Consider the following 16,911-nt stretch of genomic DNA (forward strand, 5'->3'; position numbering starts at 1 on the left):
TGGACCCAAGGTGCAGACACTTTGAGCAGGCAGGCAGGGCAGACAGCATAGGATGAGGGAGACCACAACACAGATCAAAGAAAACACAGGGCTTAAATACACAGAGGGAGCAATCAGGGAATGGGAGACGGGGGGGAAACACAGCTGGGACAAATCAGGGCTAAGACATGGGAAGCAAAACCAAACACATTAACATGAGACACGAACCTTTAAAGTAAAACAGGAAACATAACACAGAGACGTGGACTTGACAAGGGGACACAGCTGACAGGGGAGACAGAGCAACTATGGAACACAGAGACATAAACTATAAGACAGAGAACTCTAAGAAACCAAAAAACTAGAAATGATAAATAATATCAAAATCAAAGTTCAATAATGATGTAAAACTGAAAACCCCTAACACTCAGAACCTGCAAAGATTCTCATATTGCCTCTTTGCATCCTCTAACTTACTCCCATCTTTGGCCAAAATTAACTATTGTCTCTGGGAATGGGCTTGACTACCAGTATGTCAGTGTCAAGTTGACAACTGCTGATCATATTTGGTGATGTGATGTGTGGTGATCACCAGCTGGAACCAGAAACATGTCACCAAACAGCTGATTAGTATGAGGTTGACATGAAAAAGGTTATTGTAACCAGTGTGTCAAAGGTAGCCCTTAAAACATTTTCCATTATGTTAAAAAGGGACAGTGCTCTTGATAAAAGTATCACTAAGTATCAGTATCAATAATGTTACGACCCGTCTAGGACCAGGCAATAACATGAGTGAGGCACTCGCTCCCCCCCCCCCCCAAGACCCAAGCAGCCACAGGAAACAAATCCGTTCTTTATAATGCCATTTATTTATAAAGTGAAAAAGAGGAACAACAAAAACGGGAGTGTCAACACTTCAGGGTGAGCCAAGGCCAAAGTAATAAATAAAAACAAATCTACACAAATCCCGCACCCCTGACCTTACCAAAACAAAGTCAAAAATAAAGACAGAGTCTGACCTCCTTAACTAATTCAAAACAGGAGAAAACGGGTGATCAAAAGAAACGGCTGCTCACCCCTACCCACTCCACTTCCACAACTTTCAAGCCACACTGCAGCCAGTGGCTGCCACAGTTACACTGCTGGGTCATGAGGAGAAACACGAGGACCTCTCCCGCCATAACACTCCAGCCTCCTTTTAATGGGCGGGTCCTCCAGCTGGAACCAGTCACGTCGGGGCGGTGTATCCACGCCCCAATCGGAGCAGGGCCCTGGCACAGCTGAATTAACATAAAAAGATGCATCACCTGCACAAAACAAAACACATGAACATGCAAGTTCGGAACACTAAGAATATAAATACCAGTATTTGTATTTATAAAATCCTGACACTACCTATGACTTATTTTTTGACTCTTGGTGTCGGCATGGTAACTACTGCTGTACTCCCTGTCTGTCATGGAAACTTATCAGCACACTGTAAACCTGAGGAAATTTAAAATTTAAAGTTAATAAACGTAAAAGTTCAAGCATACAAATCTCACCTTTGTGTTCTTTTTTAATTAAGCAAAAGTCAAACAGGACCTTTGATAAATCAAAACTGTAATAAGTCAAAAGTGCCTCATTCAGCCATTTACACTAGCACCTTTTTCGACACTGCAGTGGTTTCTATCTTATATTCACATATCGGTGAACACATCAGAGAGCAACTTGGGTTTCAGTATCTTGCTCAAGGATACTTGACCAACTGAATTAGCTGATGACCTGCTCTAGAGTATTGTCTTTTATAACATCAAACACAAAGGAGCTATTCATTTATTTATTTTGTAGAAGGAAAATCTGCCCTTTACACTTGATAGCATTTAGTACCATTTTAACATTGCTGATGATTGTGGGTATTTCTTAAGAGTTCCTAATAGAAAAAAATGACCAGACGTTTCTTGCCTGTGTTCAATGAGCACAGAGTAGCCTAATACACGTCCATGATCAGTGATCCAAACACTGTGAGTGTAATATTCACAGGCTCTGGTCATGCAGAAAAGCTCACTTGCACGCATGTGGTGTGAGTAAACAGTAAATACATGGCTTTAATCTGCACCAACTACTTACAGTGTAGATATTTAGCATTTAGATTCACAGCAACAACAACATCTTTGATTTTAAGGAAAATTTCATGGAAGATGTTCACACATTAAATATTCTGTTGTAGGAATACTAAACTGAGGGAAATGAAATAATTGAATTATCGATAACTGGGGATCCTCCAAGCGCTTCTATCACAGACCCAATGGTTGGTAAAAAGATACCTATTTTATCTTTTAAGTACTTTATTGTGCCTTTAGGGGTACAAAAGCTTGTCTCATGGGTTGTATCTTTTAAAGTATTGATGTTGTGTCCTTAGGCTGGAGTCTAATCTAGCTGTCATAGAAAGAAGACAGGGTACACCCTGGATACACTCTGACATTATTAAGTCATTAATTAATTTATCATGCAGTTATTAAACGTGGGAGGAAATCCATGCAGATACAAGGAGAAGATGCGAAGTCCACACAGGAACATGGCAGCCAAACAGGAGAATTAAATCAAATTAAATAAGGGACTCTGACCCGAAGGATGGAGAGCCAGTCCAGACCAGGGGTATCTGGGATCTAACAAAGTGCAAACCAGAAAATATCCTGGGCATATACAAACTGTGGCACAGTGGTTCAGTAGTTAGCACTCCTGTCTCACAGGAAGAAGGCTCCTGGTTCCAATCACAGCAGGGGCCTTTTTAAATGGAGTACATGTCCTTGCATGGGTTTCTTCCAGATGGTACCTTTGCTTGAATCGCATAAAAGAATGTTAAAATAGTGTGCTTTTTACTGCTTGATAATATATTGTATATCTACCATTCTGTATACATAAATAGCTGGTGTTCCAGTAATTATTCTTATTGATTAGATTTCTCTATATTGTAACAGCATGGGCGAAAACTGTTTTTTAAACTCTATCACTATTACCAGTTCTTTCAGGTCAGATAATTATTGAATTATTGACTTACAGGCACCTCTTTTGTTTCACTTAACACTGACTTCACACAGGTCCCTTTTCTCTTCTTGTTCCACACCTCGTAGCAATAACTGCACAAACATGGTTGCTCTATTCAGAATTGTCCTGAATGCATTCAAACTGGTAAACGTACAATGACATGAAAAAGCATTTTGCCCCTTCCAGATTTCTTTGGTTTTTACATATTTGTCACACTTTCAGGTCATCAAACAAATGTTATTGTTACAGAAATATAACTTAAGTAAATATAAAATGCAATTTATTATGGGTAAGCATTGGCAGGAGTACCAAAATTACTCCAGAGTAGAAACACATCTAATCCGGGAGATAAAAAGAGAGGAAGAGACTGAGCAAAAATGTGATCCATCTTTGACTTCTGTGGCAAAAACCTATGCCGACCAAAAAAAGAACATAAAGGCTTTTATTAGGTTTAGGGGCAATTGTCTGCTAACTATAGCTCAGTGGAGCAGATCATCTACTAGTTGGAAGGTTGGTGATTTGATCACTGGCTGCTGTAGTCTGTATGCCAACATATCCTTGCTGAACCCCAAGTAGCTGCCCTATTTGTTCATCAGAGTGTGAATGTTAGATAGAAAAAGCATAGAAAAAAGTGCTTGTGTGAATGAGGGATGTTGTATGAAGTGCTTTGACTGCTTAAGTAGAGTAGAAGAGTACAAAATAAAAACCATCCCATACTACACAGGGGCCATGGAGGTTTGCAAAGTCCTATTCTTTTGATAAATGAAATCATCATTTTAAAAATATTTTTTATTTATCGAGGCTACCTTCATCTAACATAAAAATGTGTTTGATGTCATGCAAGTGTGTGCAAAATGTGCTAAAATATGCCACAAATGCTTTTTCACTGTACTGTATATGTAACTGTCTAAAAGCTATTCGGTTAGCAGACAAATAAGATTACAAGTGAAGCCTTCTTGTGTACTAAAATAGCAACATCAAACATTTGTTTTAGCTTGTGCACTCAATTGAAACTGAAATTATGTTTCTTATCTTTTCAAACAAAGTGACTCTTGCTAAAATTAAATGGGCTCTTCCTTTTGCTGTGTTGGTTAATTTGTAATCATCTGCAAGCAACAAGTGGATCATCAGAAAACACAGCTCCAAAACCAGGCAAAGTAGATAGTCAGGAAAAAAGACAAAACTTGGCCAAATTGTAGTATTTGAAGTTCAGTTTTGGCACCACCAGGGAGTGCTCTGGCTCTGTACTTTAATTTTGGGAGAAAGGGGAGGGGAGCTCACAAAATTACACTCTAGACTCCACTCTCAGTTGGAGCATGGTAAGCAGGTAGCTGGCCAGGAGGATATGAGACATTTATTCTTAGTTTTTGTTATTTATGCTTATGATAGTGGGTCAAAAACAGATATTTCATTAGTTCTTACCAGTATGGTGTGATGTTATATAAAGCTTATATAAAACTGAACTTTGCCCTAACACATGTCCACTCTCTGGCACATTTACATGGAATTATTATTGTTAAAATATTATTTTTATTGTAATAGCAAGAAGAATATTAAGATAATGGTTAATCGAGTGCACTCCCTCTAATTTTATATATTAGTAATATAATTTACAAAGTAAATCTTGAATGAAGATAATTCTAAAACTATTTAGAAATGTATTTTATGGACTGATGCAGAACTAATTTCGGTGTTTCAGTAGTTATGCTACCTGGAATCCTAAGAGGTTAGCACTAATGATGCTACATCACTATTATGTATTTTTCATCATTTATGTTATATGTTATTGTCTTTCTAAGTCTTAAAAGAAATACTAAACACACACACACACACACACACAGCTATAAACATAGGCTTAGGTAATACATCATACTTTCAAAAGGTTTTAAAAAGACTGAAGACATTGGATGCTGAGCCACACAACATAGTAAATGGACTGATTCTTATATAGTACTTTTGTTATTTATCCGAGCAACACTCAAAACACTTTACACAGCTTGCCAGATACATGTGTATAGATACATGCGCACACACCTGAAACCTGACCCTTTTTAGACCATTACCATTGGGCCAAGATATGCACATATTATTGAATTAAAGAAGCTGACATATAGGCAGAGAAATATATAACAAAGCCCTGACATGCACACCCAGATATATGTTAAAGCATAAAGGGGCTGAATGACAGAAATTGCATGCACTCTATAACTGTGTTCTGTATGATATGTGATCTAATAGAGGTGGACAGAGTTTATAAATGGCCTGTATTTATATAGCGCTTTACTAGTCCCTAAGGACCCCAAAGCGCTTTACATATCCAGTCATCCACCCATACATTCACACACTGGTGATGGCAGCTACATTGTAGCCACAGCCACCCTGGGGCGCACTGCCAGAGGCGAGGCTGCTGGACACTGGCGCCACCGGGCCCTCTGACCACCACCAGTAGGTGAAGTGTCTTGCCCAAGGACACAACGACCGAGACTGTCCAAGCCGGGGCTCGAACCGGCAACCTTCCGATTACAAGACAAATTCCCAACTCTTGAGCCACGATCGCCCGCATTTATATGGAATATAAATATATCAAAAGGTAACTTGTGGGGAGATTTGTGTTGACGTCTGAGTATGAGGTCATGTGAATAGTCATAAAGGAAGGGTTTGGATGGAATACTGAAGGGCACGTAGGGGTGGTATATGTGAGAAACAATGGAGAGAGAGTGGGAGGGAAACAAGAAAGGAAACACTGTCTTCCTCCGTGCCTCAGCATCACACACAGGAATATTTTTCTCTTTCAATCATGGTTTTGAATTACACACTCAGAAGAAATACAAGGCAAAGATAAAGAAATATAATGAATGAGTGTTTTTCTTTAAGTATAGACTGTCTATACTGCAATCACTGTGGCTGATGTAATATCACCTGTTGGCTTGTGGAATCCACATTTTGAAGCCTTAATGTTTAACTTTTGGCCACCACCATGTTAGCGTTTCACAGACCATATTGACAATATTTGGATGATGGAGTGGAGTACTAAGTTATCAGCTAATGCAAGTTTGTTCCACAAGCTGCACCAACAAAAACTGTAGGGGGCACAGATATACGTGCCTACTAATTGGTATTACCTAAAAGAATAATAAAGTACTAGAATTTCACTAAACAAAACTAAAGAACAAACTTCTTGGATGGCCTGTACAACAAAGATTTGTTACATAGTTCTGTGAAGCAGGGTCCAAAAAGCAGAAACTATAATACCATTTTGAACATTCAGCAAAGAGCTAAGTTATGAAAAAATCTCATTATTAGCCACAGTGCCTTTGTTATGAAGATGTGACTATTAATAGAGCCCCAAATTGTATTTTGTACTACAAAGGCTGTAAAGATACGTTTTACCCCTGAGCCTTAATGCTGTATCGTCAACAAGAGCAGCCCAGCTGTATAGGGCAAAATATAAGGTGCACCCTGGACAGGTCCCCACCAATAAACCTAAACCCACCAACTGCATGTCTTTGGACTGTGGAGAAAGCTATCAGAGCGAACCCATCCAGACATGGGGAGAGCATGCAAACTACATACAGAAAGGCCTTGGCCAGATAGTGGATTGAAACCCAGGACCTTTTTACTATGAGGCAACAATGCTAACCACTGCAACACCCTGCTGCCCTATTAAAAAAAAAAAAAAAATTGACAAAGAATAGGCAACAAAGTCATGTTTGCTCTCATGGCAATCCAGTGTTCCACAGCCAGGAAGAAAACTGCATTTTTCCTCCTGTATCTGAGGTTTGACTTACGGACAAACTGTGGTTTGCACAGAAGTCCAAGAATAAAAACCCGCTCAGGGTCAGATCCTTGAACCCGTTCCTCTCAATCACGCCCCTCCAGGTCTCATTGTTGTTGCCCAATGAGCGTTGAAGTCTCGGTCGGTCCGCCAGGGCCTCAGCTCCTGGTCGCAGCCCGGCACACATTGCACCCGACCTCTACTGCCTGTGGGGCCTGGCGCCTCCTGCAAGTGGTGGGCCTATTGCTACAAAGTCAAAGGTTAACCAGGAAATATGCAAGTCTTGAAGGTCATATCCAAATCCTCTATCCATGTTTGTATACTGTGTATGGTAGTACATTTATATACTGCAATAGACTTAGATTGCCATGATGTACTGAGCGTTTCTCCTTCTCTCACTCCTTTTTCACTGACCATGTGTTTATACACTCAATTTAATTATGAGTTATTATTAATCTCTGGCTCCCTTCCAGAGTGTGTCTACCTCTTGTTGCGGCTTCTCTGAATTATTTTAGGGTCTTTAATTTAGAACATTAAGTGGCTTTAGGAGACTTTTGTTCTGATGTGGCACTTTGAAAACTAAACTGAATTGAATAACTGATAATAGTAAATAAAACCTTTGTTGGAATGGTGTTCTGATCAGTACGTTGCAGAGGCAGTGAAACATCAGTCTGCAGGAAGTATATCCAGGCTGCTTAAGTACTCTGCCTTCTCTGTTCTGCATTTGTGTTGCATGTTATGGAATAATATTATGTAACAGGGAGTTGTATATTGTACAGAAATTCTCACATTATTCCACAGCCTCAGATCCTGCCAACTGACATGATTGGCTGTGTGTGCTTTATTTGGTATGTTGCACGTGTACAGTATTTTCTTAGAAGAGTCAAAGTGAGCGTATAAGTGTCTGAGTTACTCTGAAAGGGTTTAGGAACATTACCTCATCAAATTGACCTGTGATTGGTACATGGCCTGAGAGTTGCCATGGTAACAGCTAGCCTTTTTTAGCAGACTGGTTCTGCCGTGCCCACACAGCGCTCAGTGAGTTGGCCCAGTAACACTGTGTGTGTGCTGGAACTTCTGTATCTGTGAGTACCAGCATGTGTTTCACACCTGAAGAGTGACAACATCCATCCATCCATCTATCTATCTATCTATCTATCTATCTATCTATCTATCTATCTATCTATCTATCTATCTATCTATCTATCTATCTATCTATCTATCTATCTATCTATCTATCTATCTACCTGCCATTGCCACCCTGGCAAATGGTACACACCAAGAGTGATGCTTGGTTGTTGGTGTACCCTGCAGTTTATTTCCTCCTGCAGCTAAAACATCTTGTTTGAGATAGTGGATCAACTGAGGATTTCACTAAAAGCTATTATAAGCTGTGCAAAAGTACTTTAGAGTTTAAGAATGTTCTTTCTGTGAAAAGTATAAAAGTAGTAGTGTTTTTTTTGATTTTATTACAATGGGAAACATCTTTATTTTGTATGTGTACTAGTATCTCTGGTGTGAGGCCTCTGAGTATGTGTGTTTTATGCTTTTAACTGAGTTTGAAGTAGTTGCTTGTGATGATTACATGGACGTGCTCAGATATATGCAAACACACAAACACTGTGCAATGGCACAGAGTGGGCAGTGTCTGTTTTGGAAATGATGACTCATGTTCACTTAAACTGTTACAGAATATTCTGCTACACAGAATATAAAACAGTGTGCATGGAAGCATAGAGAGACACTGCAGATAGATGAGGACATACTACTTTGTTATCTTTGCTCACATTTTCCCATGAAATTATTTGGTTGCCTCTCACAGCAACAAGCAATCTACAACACCGGAACTCTTAAATAATATTATTTCTTTTTGCATTTTTTTAGTGCTCTTCAGTCTCTCTCTGTCTTCCCTTTTGAACTTTTATGTCCTTTTTTATTCACTCATTCATCGCCATTCCTTTTCTTCTCCCTTGTGCTTCAGTGACAGTGGCTGCTGAGTTCAGCAAAACAGAAATTAAAATCGCTCCTCTACTCCATCTTTTTCTTCCATCTGCATCCTTCTATTCTTTCTGTCTCTGCTACCAGTTGTCTCCCAGTCTCTGTCCTGCTATTGGTTGGAAGTGATGTCATCATCTTCCTCTGGGGTCCGTCAGTAACCTATTGGAATCCAGTAATTTTACAGTCAGCAGCTGCACATACTCATAAACAGCTGATCAGACATTCGTTCACAGTGGATGTGTGGTGGAAACAGTCAGTCAGTTTGTCGCAAAGCATTTGGTAAAAATTGAGAAAATGGTTCTTTGGCTCCAAATACAGCAAGTATTTTTAAGAACTTGCTAGAGGAACATTTTATTCCACTAACACTAATTGCATTATATATTTATTATTTTTCACCCAAGAGGGAAAACAAAGTGTAGAAATATACATTCATATTTTCTTGCAGGTGTATTACTGACACTATTTTACAGCGGAAGAAATGTAAGAAATATTGTGTTCTTGAGAAATAAAGTAAGAGCCTAGAGGTGTGGTGTGCTTTTATAGGAAAGAAGAACCCGTCAGAGACATCTAATTACCCTTCATTCTGTCATTAACCACCCCTCACTCCCATCTTAAAAGGTATTATTGATTGGCCCACCAAAACAAACAGAATTTATAGAGTAATTTCTCTTGTCACTTCATCTTATGGTGGCAGCAGCATCTGAGCTGATCTCTGTGTTCCAACCAATGACTGTATAAAGGTTTTTTACACTCATTGGTTGTAACAAGCTGTGGCTAATGCCATGACACCTCTGAAAAAGAGATACTGAAGGCTAGACCTTTACTCAAAAAATAACTATTTCAATGAACATAAAAAATAATGAAAAGGATTTTCATGTGATTAAATTAAATTTATTTTAGCATTATGCAATTCTGTTATTCAAATTTAATGTACTTGAGTTGGACCAACGTAATTAAATAATGATGAATCAACTTATTTACTCCAGTTGAGTCCAACTTAATTTAGCTGAGTTGACCCAACCCATGCAAATGAAGTTAGTCTAACAAAAATACTTAATGCTAATAGAAAGTAATAGATTAATCTGAAAATCCTTCCCATTATTATTTTAAGTTCATTTGAAGAGTTATTTTTGGAGTGTCCAATAAAATCTAGAGTCTGTTTAACATAAAACTTGAATGGCTTTATAACAACTTTCACGTAGCTGTCACTCCATCCATCCTCTTATCTTTATCAGAGTTGCAGGGGGGGCTAAAATATAACGACCACCCAATTTCATCTTTTTGAGTGTTCCAGGAGAGATGGAAATTGCAATGCTGTACGTTTTCACAGACAATCAAAACAATTGTGTTTGCGTAATTTGCAGAGTAAGAAAAAAAGGAATTGAATGTCAAGAGACACTATCAGACAAAACATGCTAATTCACATTTCCTATCAGAGAGCAACCATGCTGAAAAACCTTTCACAGAGAGTGTTTATCAAAGACTGTGTTATGAAATATGTGAATGAAAAGTACATTTATTTTGTTCAGGCTTGAACACACCTAATCACCATAATAATACAAACGGTTGTATTATTAAATATAAAATGTGTTTTTTTTTTAAAAAACAAAAAAAACAAACCCCCACAGTTTTTATGTTTCGAAAAAGGAATGAATGATTATTGGCCCCTGAATGATTTTCCATTAATAAATCTGGCACACTTGAAAAAAAGTCTGGATACCCCTGATATAAGCCATGACAGCATGATTTCCCAAACTTTAACCTTTATTGGCACCATATATTAATACTGTAGAAATTAGTTAGTTTCTAAATATAAATCTTTAGTGGTAGAAAGTCAGAGACAGGTAAAATTCATATTATTCATAGTTATATGATATAGTTTATATTCAACCTGAACAGACTTTGACTTTTAGGGCTGATACTGATACCAAAAACTCTGATATTACTATGGCAGCCAGTTTTCTTTATACATTTATATTTATTTCAGGAATATGTTTTGCAAACTGTTTAGCAACTTACTGTAAAGACAGTGACCCTGTTCCACTGTCTGCTCAGCTGTTATGCTATTCTGCTACGTGCTGCAGACTGTGCTTTGCTTGATATACTAGTGTCATACATCAATATCTACTATTTTCGAAAAAATGCATCCATGTCCTCTGTACTGAAATCTTTTCATGTTTTCCAGTGTAACCAGTGGGGCTTTTGGGGAGCTGACACTCACAGGGGATTGATGTTTTTGTCAGTGTTAGCTGAAATCATACTGAAATGTGTTCTTCTCAGCAAATATAAATCCTAAACCAAAATGCTGCATAGCAGTTATGAGGGGAATTTTACAGTTCTGAAAAGTTAATTGGATCAATCTGTGTTTCAGCGATGGACTGTTAAGCAGCTGTCAAATCATTTTAGCAAATAGTCTACAAAGAGTTTGCACAAATTAGACTGACCATAGCTGTGGCTTTCTGATCGCGTACTCCTATGGGAGAGCTTGTTCTTGGATCCACTTTTTTTTTTGCTCTTCTCATACTGGAGATTCCAATGCAAAGGGCTCATTGTATTTTTTCCCCAGACTGCCACTGGCAATCACATTAATGTTAGTATTTGGAAAACAAAGGAAAAGGAAAATGTGCAATAGGCAAAGTAAACTGTGTTAATGAAAAAATTCTGAAAGTGAGATGAGTAGAGTCCAGAACCAAATCATTGTAAATGTGGTAAAAGCTTAAGCATTTACTGAAACGTTGAATATTTCAAGTACTTTCCCAGTTATCCCATGGTGGAATACCCTATTAACCATATATAACATCATTTAACATCATATAAGGTAATCAGAAAACTGATCTGGATGTGATAATTATTTCCATTGTAAAAAGACAAATGTTTTTAACTCAGTATGCTGAAATGATGATGGGGTAATGCTTCTCTTCTCTTCTCTTCTCTTCTGCTCACTTCTTCTCTCAGATGCTTATCTCTACCATATGTTGCCCTGTAACATGAATGACTAAAGAGATACCTGTGGCTCCACCGTCTGTTGGAAACACTTACACATACAGATTTCAGTTTTCTGATCTCGGATGTTTTGGGGCAAATTAAAACCTTAAATTCTTTGCAATCTTTTTCTAAACAATTCTGAACAATTCTGTGATCACAAGAGTGCTCTTGCCGTGTTCAGGCAGGTATCAAAATAACCACCACATCTGTTCTGTATGCCAGTGTGATAGTTTTTCTACTTCTCTCTTTCTCGCTCATCCCTGTGTTTTATTCTCTGTGTCCTCCTGTTCCATCTATCTGAGCTCATGTTGTGATATCAGAGTGTGTGTGAGCAGAATTCCAAGGACACATGGGTTGACACAGAGGTGACTTGGGGACCTAGCGGTAGTCATGGGAACTATATGATTATAAGCAAAAACACAAATTAAAATGGTTTAGACTAACATTATCACCCGAGGCACCAAACACACAACCATGTAACATACTGAAAGGGTTCCACCCAGACTGCAATCCTAAATTGGATGAGCAGAAGAAAATGAGAATTTTTTTTTCAGTTCTCTGTTTATATAGAATAAAATATATATATTTTCACAAATTTAAGAACAACACAACCCAATATATACTATTAAATAAACTAATGTTTATTTTGTGTCATATCAACACTATTTCACGCCATAAAACTGTAGACGGCTGGCTGTATTTGTTTAAAATGGATGGCCAAAAAGTTGAATATAGGAGGAATACGAGACAATAGTAAGAATAACAGTGACATAAGTTGTCTGCTTTAGGATGTTCCACCAACATTTGAGTTTAATGCTTCAGACTTGGAGTGTGAACATCTTGACATATTTCCTCACATTTGGTGTTGTTTTTCACAACAGCAGCAGAGCTTTTTGACTGCAGATGTTTACATCTGTAGCTGCATCTGGTTGTGGCGGATACTGTGGCTTCAAAGCAACAAGGTTCTTTGTTCCAACCTTCTAGTTGATTGTGGTCAATGACCACAACCAAACAGATTGTTTGCGACATGCAGACTACACACGATATAAGACCTATGTCATTGACCTGGAGGGTTTACACTTATAGGTCAGTGATATGGGTATTAGGGTAACTGGGGATTCTAATAGAGTTGAGGAAGACTGTGATACTGTGCGATTCTTTTTTTATGTTGATGATCAGTTTTGATTTTATATTCATTTTGTATATGCCACATTTACAGTGTTGGGACTAACGCGTTATTAAGTAACGCGTTACAGTAACTACGTTATTATTGCGGTAACGAGCACGGTAACTAGTTATTATGCCAAAATCAGGAACGCGTTACTCGTTACTGGGATTTAGATAGGGTCGTTACTCGTTACTTCGTGTGTTGCGTTTAACTTACCTCGGAAATCGGAACACGAACTTGGGAATAATGTCACACTCGAGTAAACGGTGTTCTGGTTAGCCTCGTTGGAGAAGTCTGGATTCCAATATGGCGACGCCCTCGAAAACGCTTGTTTTGCTAGCTCTCTACAAAAACAAATTACTACTACACATATGCAGGTCATCTGCAGTCCCGAATTTCTGAGTCCCGAGTACAAAGGAAAGCACCACGACTGCAGTTTCCGTGCTGGACGTAAAAAGGGCACGTGACACTGTGACGTAAGCTACAATCATGGCGGCAGTCGAAGATGGTCCAGGCATGTGTTTTCTCTCCTGGAAATATTCACATTATTTCTCCTTTGTGTTGGAAAAAGACAGGAATATTGTCGTGAACTGTACTCTCTGTGGAGGTTCTAAAACTCTTTCGACATCAAAGACTAGCAATTCTAATCTGATGAAACATCTTCAGAAACAGCATGCATCTACCAACTTAGTTGAAAAAGAACCTGAAGGCAACGTCGGTGACTCTAGCTCCGTTGATGCTATTCCAGCAAAACAACGAAAGCTTGATTTCGGACAGCCTGCTGCACAGTCCATCACCCAGCCCCAGCTACACAGGCTGATTGCCAGGTATGTTGTGGAAGACATGAAACCCATCTCAACGGTTGAGTCCCATGCTTTCAGACAACTGATTAGTCATATACCTGTGCGAGGGAGAGCTGGGAAGGCACCATCCAGAAAGACATTTTCCAGTTTCCTAGACCAAGAATATGCCAACATGGAGTCAGAGCTCAAAAATACACTTGACATGGTAGAATACATCTCCACAACAGCAGACATTTGGACTGTGCATAATAAAAGTTTTCTTGGTGTGACCGCGCATTGGATAAATGCACAAAACATGAAACGTGAGAAAGCAGCGCTGGCATGCAGGCGATTTATGGGTCGACATACGTATGACAGTATTGCATCTGAGCTGGACAACATTAACTCATCTCATGGCCTATCGTTTAAAATCACATCAACTGTAACGGATAATGGCTCCAATTTTGTCAAGGCTTTTAAAGTGTACCAGCCAGCACCTGAGTCAGATGACTCTGAATATGAGGAGGATGAGGTGACTTTTGTTTCAATTGGGGATGTGCTGCAGAATGCTGCTGATGATGCTGATGATGCAATTTCTTTACCGCCACATCAGAGATGTGCATCGCACACAATGAATCTTATCTCTTGCACTGATGTGGAGAAGTGGCTATTGTCTGAAGCTGCAACAAAAACCATCTACAGAAGTGCCACCACAAAATGTGCAGGGCTGTGGAACAAGGCCAGTCGTTCCACAGTGGCTGCTGAGATTGTGGACGACATTATTGCAAAGAAGCTACTAGTACCTTGCACAACAAGGTGGAACTCGTTCTATTATGCTCTGGAGAGAATTTCAAAGATACCTGTGGTGGAGCTGAACACAATCTCATCCACATTACAGTTGAAATGTTTCAATGAGAGGGAGCATCAGTGTATCAGAGAGTACTGTGCAGTCATGAAACCACTTACTGTGGCACTGGACATTCTTCAAGGAGAAGACCATTGTTTTTATGGCACACTCCTACCCACACTGGAATCGCTAATGACCAAGACTCTGGCTATAAAAAATGGTCTGCAAATTCTTGTTGGGCTACCAGATACAGTTGTCCAGGTAAGAGATGATATTTTCATTTGTGTTTATCTTTAATGAAATGTTTTACTCAATTGCTTTTTATATTGTGCTGTGCTGTTCACATGCAAGTGAATGCTGTTACAGTTACAGATACTTAACCCCAATAAATAAATAAAATAAATACAACGTAGTAAAATACACACTATTTACAAATTAAAATACATTCTATATAAAACTACAGCATGCTGTTAATATTTAATTAATTTAATGTTGAAACAATGCATACTTTCTCATGCAAAAATGTTTTTTGCACTTTTACTGTGTCGTTATTACAGGCAGTCAAAACAAGGTTTGCACATGTCCTTGGAAGTGAAGATGCTTTGCTGGCTGCTGTGACACTACCAAAATTTAAGCTTCGTTGGCTACATGACCAGGCGCGGAAGGACCTCGCAAAGGCACGTCTGCTGGTAGAGTGTCGAAAACTTCTCCCTGAGCAAGATCAGCTACAACCAGGTACCAGCGCCACCAACACAACACAGCACGCGGGTTCTAGCAAAGAGGATGAGTTCTTCTCCTTTGAAGAGAATGAGGACATATATGCCACTGCTGAAGGTGAGGTAGCCGAGTACCTCAAATCAGGAGCAACAGGGTTAGACTCTCTGAATCATTTCCCAATGATAAAGAAACTCTCTCTTAAACTTAATGCAGCTACTCCTTCAAGTGCCCCAGTTGAAAGGCTTTTCAGCCTGGGAAACCTGATTCTCACTCCAAAGAGGAACAAGTTGTCTGATCATAAGTTTGAGAAGCTTCTCCTCTTGAGGTACAATCGTTGGTTTGATGGAAACCAAAGTTGAGTAGTGCTCATATGATGATGATGTGTTGCCTTCAGTGGTGCTCTACAAGGTAAAGTAGGGTTATTTCCAAGTGAAACTTGGGCTTCTGAAGCACTTAAAATACCATTATATTTTATTTATCTACATGGCCTGTATGGAGGCAATATTATTTTGGTTTGACTGTTTATGAAGCTGAAAATAGTTATTATTTATTTTATTTCTGTTTGTGGGGCTGAACATACTTGTAATTAATTTTATTTCTCTTCTCTTTCTCTGAAAATACTTTTATTACTGAACATGAGGTCTCCAGTTGGTGGAATTCAGCAGTTAAGTTTACAAAGTTAAGTTCAGTTAACCTCACCGTGTTTGTGTTAAATCATTTTTTGCACTACATGTTTTTGCACTTTGATACCTACTTTGATACCTACAGGTCCTAAATTGTCTGAGGTACAGTTTAATGTTGGCACTGCTAAAAGCATACTTTCTGTCCATTTAAATGGCAAAAATAAATATCTTTCAAAAGTTTCAACACACTGTATGTTGTGTTTTGTGATCCACTGCTTCTTCCTAGTGATTCTACGTACAATGATTAGACACTGCTGTAACAACCCGAGAATGATGAGTTTGCATTTGTAGAGGGTTGAAACATTAGAAATAAACACACAGATAAAAAAGTGACACATAAAACAAACTTTGTTAATTTCTAATTTAGTTTCATTCATTTCATCATTGACTTGCACTCGCACTACTACACTGCCATTTTAACTATTTTAGGTTCAGGCCATTAGGTGGCACAGTGTACTTGTGGCTGGATAGTGCTAACATGTAAGCAAGCTAGAAGACTGGCATCCTTGCTGGGTATCCAGTTAGGGAAGCAACACATTAATAAGAGAATTCTGGGTAAAACCAAAGTTACTTTCCCTAGTAACTAGTTACTTCGAAAGTAACGAGTAACTTGAAGTAACTGAGTTACTTTTGAGAGAAGTAACTAGTAATGTAACTGAGTTACTATTTTAAAGTAACTTACCCAACACTGCACATTTATAACTGGAGTATATAAGGAATTGATAAATCAGGTAATCGGAGCAGTAGGTGCAGTAACTCACAAACTAGGCAAGTGGCTCCAGCAGATCCCAGGATATATATATATATGTGTGTGTGTGTGTGTGTGTGTGTGTGTGTGTGTGTGTGTGTGTGTGTGTGTAGTGTACATATATAAGCATATGTACCATGTGCGGAAGGTAGGAAGCACATGGTAAACTTGTACTCTAAATAAAAAGCACTTTTTACTTGAA

At 38.7% G+C, this 16,911-nt stretch overlaps 2 protein-coding genes across 2 annotated transcripts in view; both read left to right on the forward strand.

Annotated features, from left to right (window-relative positions):
- The window catches only part of LOC147309824 (uncharacterized), a 119,859-nt gene that overhangs the window by 85,988 nt on the left and 16,960 nt on the right, over positions 1-16,911 (forward strand). The gene's annotated exons all lie outside the window — the stretch shown is intronic.
- LOC147309826 (uncharacterized) lies at positions 13,422-16,063 on the forward strand. Its single transcript, XM_086269835.1, has 2 exons — positions 13,422-14,822; positions 15,119-16,063. Exons 1-2 carry the CDS (start codon positions 13,422-13,424, stop codon positions 15,635-15,637), a joined length of 1,920 nt encoding a protein of 639 aa, XP_086125961.1. The 3' UTR covers positions 15,638-16,063.

Source organism: Aulonocara sp. 'chitande type north' Nkhata Bay, linkage group LG17, assembly GCF_057382095.1.
Source record: "Aulonocara sp. 'chitande type north' Nkhata Bay isolate Kocher_YH1m ecotype deep benthic linkage group LG17, A_spYH_male_GT1.1, whole genome shotgun sequence".
Taxonomy (NCBI): domain Eukaryota; kingdom Metazoa; phylum Chordata; class Actinopteri; order Cichliformes; family Cichlidae; genus Aulonocara; species Aulonocara sp. 'chitande type north' Nkhata Bay.